This window comes from Pararge aegeria, chromosome 2 (genome assembly GCF_905163445.1).
Source record: "Pararge aegeria chromosome 2, ilParAegt1.1, whole genome shotgun sequence".
NCBI classification, from domain to species: domain Eukaryota; kingdom Metazoa; phylum Arthropoda; class Insecta; order Lepidoptera; family Nymphalidae; genus Pararge; species Pararge aegeria.
Genome location: NC_053181.1, coordinates 20,825,521 through 20,831,805, shown reverse-complemented (window position 1 = coordinate 20,831,805; position 6,285 = coordinate 20,825,521). Strand labels below are relative to the sequence as shown.

The window sequence follows — 6,285 nt, the reverse complement described above, 5'->3', positions numbered from 1 at the left end:
TAATTTATATTTATTATTAAAAATTTTGACTAAGCAAGTATACGAAATAAGAAATTACTCTTCCTAATGAAAATAATTATACAAATGGAGCTTTTAATAGGATCCGGCAATTAAGGATCGGCAGTTGAAGGATTATTAAAACTTTCCAAGAGTAAGAAAGTACGAGTGGCCTCATTTTCTCCAAAAAATATATGTTTATTTTTCAAATCAAACTCCCGTTACTAATATCAAAATGTGCACGTATAAATAATGTCAAAAATGTATGAGTAGAGAAAGAATAATAGGGTTTCGTAATTTATAAAAGCTTAACGCAAGAGTACTTAACCTATCAAATAAATAACAGAACTATTCTGTTCCAACAAAAAATGTCAATTTTTCTCGAGTCACCAACAAAAGACATTATCCATAAATGGCGCCACTAAATAATTTACTAACGATATGGTGCAGACACATTATTTGTTATCGTGAGTCGTATTTATACGCCCGTAATCCAAGACTAACAAAAGTTGTGATGCTTCAAGCTTGGCCGATCATATATATTGGATCTGTAATATCTCATTGTTACGACAAAAAAGACAGCGACTCCTTATGAAATTGTCTTTGATTTACGAGGGAAGCAAAGTGGCTAAAGGAAAAATGCTGGTATTTTTTCTATACCCATTTTATGACTGATGCTGTTAAACAGAAACTAAGAATAGAACCGTGCCCGAAACATTTTATTATGCAAAACTTGATAAAACAACCATAAAATATAGTTACTATTTAGGAGAACTTTCACCTGTATCCCTCTGTGGAACACATACTCTCTCGAAAAGTTCACTAAATTCTTTTCCTTCTAAATAGCTACCATTTTTTAAATTGTCTCCTTCAAAAGGTTTTTTGCCTACTATGATACATCCAGCCTTATTATCTCTGATATTGGTCGGTAATTCATTGTTACTTTGATTGACGTCCGTTGTTTGATTACGCATAGCTCTGTTTGTTAATTGGCTCGTGTATGTAGCTTGTGCAATATTCCCGTGCAAACCTACATTGCGAATTCCACACACTGTTTGTATTATTGATTCTAACGCCATTTGGTCTTGAACTCTGCGCTGAACAGCCGTCGCTTGTACATTTGCTACAATGTCTTTGTATTTACTTTCTAATTTATCTAAATTAGTCACCAACTCTGTTTGATGTTCATCAGCTGTGTCATTTATAATCTGAGTCCTTTGTTTCATTAATTGCAGTTGTAGCGAACAATCCGCCAAATGCTTTTCTTTTTGTAGATTAGCTAGTTTTGCCTCATAAGCTTTTGTAAATTTTATTTTAGATTTTTCCATTTTATTCAAGCGCTTTTCGAGTTCTTCAGCTCTTTGAATCTTACATTTTGAATTAAAATCATTATTGGGGTTATCTAAAAAATTACTAAACATAAAGTATTGATTATTTTTGAGATCTTCAATATAGCTTCTCAAATTACCAATATCGGTTTCCATTGACTGGATTATTTTATCTTTTTCAGTTATTGTAGCCTCTGTAGTAGCCGTTATGTTTTCTTTTTCTATTAGGTGCTTACTCTCAATATTTTTAATAAATAGTTCTTGTTGGCGCTTTAGTTCTTCTATGTGTTTGTCATGATTAGCCTTTAGTTCTTCACGAATACAAGTTTCTACTTGTTTTATTTCTAAGCGATGTTGAGCCACCAAATCTTCTATTTCATGTCTTTTTATTTCGCTAAAATTGACGAGTTTGTCTTGTAAATTACTTATAATTTCTATTAAAGATTTTCTTGAATCTTGAACTTCTTGCAATTTAGATTTTAAGCAATTCAACATCATGTTACTATCTTGACTGCAAATGTGAGCACTGGTGGCATTGCTGACTTTTGTAATACTATCATGCGGCTTGTCAGCGTATTTATGTATTAATCTAGAGTCTTGTTTTAGAGCCCTTAACTCGTTATGCAACATTAAATTTTGCATTTTTATTTCCCTTAGTTTCATGATAAGATTGGTTGCTCTATGGCCATACTTTTTGTCTTCGTAGTGGCTATCGTTATAAAATTCTTTGTTTGTAAATGCTGGCATAATATTTGGACAATTATAACATACTACAGTTTTATTCACCTGTACTTCTGGTTGTCTATTACTTGAGTCAATAGAGTTTCTGTTTTCAGTGTGAAAACCATTACTCCGTTCAGTTTCAGAACACTCACTACTTCGAGTTATTTCCGTTGATGGAGTGTTATCTTTATTAAAAATAACTTTTGTTTTAGTGCTTTCTAAATCAAGAACAAGATATTCCACTTCCGAAGATTCATTTGCAGAATTATCAGTGATTGTTCCTTCCTGTAAAGGGATCAACTCCTCAGATGTGGGATTTTCCAAAAAAGGTTCTTCGAGTATGCCTTTCGCTAGTTGATAGCACATGGCAAATATATATTTATTGCGTTGTACTTTTTCATTTTGTTTACAAACAGAGAGTCTCTGAATCCATGCATTGCAAATTTCTATTACATCCTGATCCAACAGTTGTCCTAAATAAGGCCGCATTATTTCTAAGTAGCGTTTGTATTCTGAGTCGAGAGATTGTTCTTCATGTTCAGCCATTTATTAAATTTTACTTGCTAAATACTGAAACAATTACCTCATCTATGTATGGAGTCCTTATTTGCTTTATTAATTTCACAATGAAAAAACACTTATAAGAAGAAATAAATAAAAAAAAAATTGTCAGTAAAATGTCAGCAGCATTACACATTTTTAAAGAATACGTGAATTTGAATCAACCAAAAAGAATTCAATAAAAGCCAAACTGCTTATTAATAAAAAAAAGGTTGATGATCTAAAACTGCGAAAGTATAGTCGCCATATGATTTTGGACTTAAAAAAATAAGTAAATATACTTAAATATTTAACAATGCTGAGATTATATTATCAAAAGCGATTTCATACCCAGCTTAGAAATTTTCAGATTTCTAAACGCTCGGGGCTCGGAATATAAAAGAAAATCTCGAAAGCGCACACATAATGGATAGGGAATTTTCCTTGTACATTCAGTTACTATAAGGAGCTTACCCTGGACGATGGTCAAGGCTTTGTAACCTATAATCTGATTTTGAAAAAGTTTCACACATTTTAAATAGATTTACTTAAACAACTTACGTTATAATAGGCTACCTAGAGCTAGCACTTATTTTGCGATAATTGTAACTTTTCTAAGAGTAGGCAGCCCGTGCACAATGGTGAGTTTCTTTCTATACGCTATACAGTAATCGCTGGAAAGATCATAAAACCACCATTATTTTTTAAAGTTAGTGTTTATTGCCACTTTGATCTCCCATCATGGCCCAACTTCTCACCGAATAAATAAAAAAAAAACAACAATATTCAAATGCAGGGATCAGCGATAGGATCTCTAGCACTTTTATCAGGGGATTGACGATGCATTTAAGTGATCGCCAACATAAATTTTTCGATCAAGAACATGACGTTTCCACAACAAAGGGTTTGCGGCCAGCGTCGTGAAGTCCGCCATAAAGATAAAATTACTTTTAAGCCCACATTCATCTACCGTAAAAATAATCGCGTTAAAATCTTTACAGCTCCTCTCTTGATTTTCAAAAACAGCTTTTATTTTATAGCAAACAAGAACGATTTTCTTGTACATTTCGAATTTTGTTTGCTACAAATTGATGTTTAGGAGTTTCGGCTGGTGCTTTGACGCAATTTGTTTAATAGTTATTAAAAAATATAATTTCTTTCTACAAATTGCTATTTTTTATTGCTTGACTTAGTTAGACAGTAATGTATCAGATTAGAAAAATAAATTCTAGTTTGAAGTAAATCGCTTGCTATAAGTATTTTTTTGCACTTTTTATAAATGTTATATGTGGAACGTAGCGTGCAATTTTTATCTTGTCTTTAAATAGAAAGTTAAAAATCGGATTCATAGGCTTTGCAAACACCTAGACCAATATCGATACGTTGCTCTTTGATAAATTCATAGCAAATAAAACCAAAAGTGTCATACAAATCCTCTTGCCGACTTAAACGCGTCGCTTCTTTTACGGTCATCCGTAAACTGTGAGACTTATTTACCGTCGTAAAACAGACTAAAGCAAACTTTATGAATAATGAATGAAGATTTTGTTTATTTCTAAATGTAGAGAGATTTAATATAGATTTTTTTATTGACCTTTATAATGAAAGATAACACAAAAGTTCAATATTCTCAGCATATTAATGACCCACTGATTGGCACGGGGCTTCTTTCATATTTAGACTCTCCACGTTGTTAAGATGTAGGTGAGAGTTTTTCAGTTATTATCATACTCACAGTGATGACCGGGACAGTTCTGCTTGCTCTCCGAGGCATGTGAATGTACACCGCTAATCTCCTATTTCCGAAACTGTACCAACTGAGAATGGAAGAATATGGGAGATATCGAAGTGGTGATAGCCTAGTGGGTAAGACTTCGGCTTTCCTTACGGAGGTACCGAGCAACGAGTCCCCGGCACACACAAGCAAGGTTCATCATATTGTCAACCAATCGATGTCCAAGCTGGACATACGAGTAGGTCTTTTGAAGACAGTTCCACAATACACGGTCCTGGGACGCTTGCCTCCAACGGCTCCCAGCGACTCGCCTGATGTCATCTGTCCACCTCGTTGGGGGCCAACCTACGCTGCGCTTACCGGTAACCGGCTTAGCGGGGTCGCCATTCCAGCACCTTAGGACCCCAACGTGCATTGGTTCTCCGAGCTATGTGCTATGTCGGTAACTCTAGTTCTTCTACGGATCTCCTCATTTCTGATTTTATCACGTAGAGATACTCCTAGCATAGCATAGCTCTCTCCATCGCCCGCTGAGTGACTTTGAGCCTTCTTATGAGGCCCATAGTTAGCGACCATGTCTCAGTTCCGTAAGTCATAACTGGCAACACGCACTGTTCGATTTTTTAAAAATTAAGGTCTTGAGGAAACCAGCATGCCAAAGAGTTCTCCAGAGCGGTATCTGCACTTGGTCAGCAGTGGCGTGCATAGAGGGTATGCACAGGGTATGCAGATGATATAAAATGAAGAAAATCTCCAGTTAGAGTTATAATAAACTTAAGGGTAGGCTTTTTATAACTCTTACTATGTCTATCCTTAAGTTTTTTAAACCTCGTACTGGAGAATTTCTTTATTTTATATCATCTTTTCTATGTTTTTTCCTTTTACGCCATTGGTTGCCTGGAAGAAATCGCTATGTAGCGATAAGGCCACCAAATTGTACTCTCTTGATATGTATTTATATCTCTGCAACTATTTTTTTTCTTTGGTGTACAATAAAAGTGTATTCATTCATTCATTCATCTGCATACCCTCTATGCACGCCTCTGTTGGTCAGCATGGTTGACTATGGCTCAAATCTTTTAATTCTTAGATGAGATCTATGTGTCCGCCAGTAAAGGGTTTATAATGACAACTGAAAATTTCTTTATAGAAAAATGGAAAAACCTAAAGAAAATTGCTACACATTTTTCAATGACTACCCCAAATACTTGATCCTTCGTTTTTAGCGTGTAGGTTAGGGCTGTTGACGGAACAACAAGGTCACCACTTTAAAGAATTCGGTTAACAGGAGGTCCGTTGAGATTGGACTTACTGTATCTATCGGTCGAGAAAAATATGAAGAGAACAGGATCTATTCCAGTACAGTTTGTGTGAAACTATTGATGAAGAAAATAAAAAAAAACGGTTAAAATTTTACGACCATAATTTTAAAATTGATAAAAATTGCGGACCAGCTGTACCTCTAGAATTGAACAACGGCAGCTACCTGGTAATAGTACATCGAAGTATATATCATGTAAATAAGGTAACTAAGTAAAAAATTCTAGATTTTATGTACATACTAACAAGATTAAGATTTCTCATTATTTATTTATTTTAATAATACGATTAGAGAAAATTGTAATATAACAGTATTATTGTTGTAAAAAGATATCTTACTTATCTGCAAATATTTAACATTATCGAAACATAGTAATATTTCTTGGAATTTTTGGGGCTACAAGAACTATTTATTTATATATTTATTTTAAGTTATGTTGGGAGACTAATAAAACATTTTTTTATTCCGGTTACAGCATCTATTGCTTGATACGTTCCAATATTGAATCAATTTTGAATCGTACCTAGAAAAAAATATAGTCCAGTTTTGAGTGTAAAATATGGTCTTACATTGAACCCATTATGTTCAGTATTTACGAAGCTAATTGAGTGGAATAGGTCTAAATATTATGCATTATACTA

The 6,285-nt window shown here is 34.0% G+C and overlaps 1 protein-coding gene across 1 annotated transcript; it reads right to left on the bottom strand.

Annotated features, from left to right (window-relative positions):
- Nucleotides 1-491: 491 nt before the first annotated feature.
- Nucleotides 492-2,674, bottom strand: LOC120632642. The gene has a single exon (XM_039902593.1). It carries the CDS (start codon nucleotides 2,592-2,594, stop codon nucleotides 759-761), a length of 1,836 nt encoding a protein of 611 aa, XP_039758527.1. The 5' UTR covers nucleotides 2,595-2,674; the 3' UTR covers nucleotides 492-758.
- Nucleotides 2,675-6,285: the final 3,611 nt, after the last annotated feature.

What these genes read in the sequence shown, in the direction of transcription:
- LOC120632642 (XM_039902593.1), bottom strand. Translation starts at nt 2,594, where the DNA reads ATGGCTGAACATGAAGAACAATCTCTCGACTCAGAATACAAACGCTAC.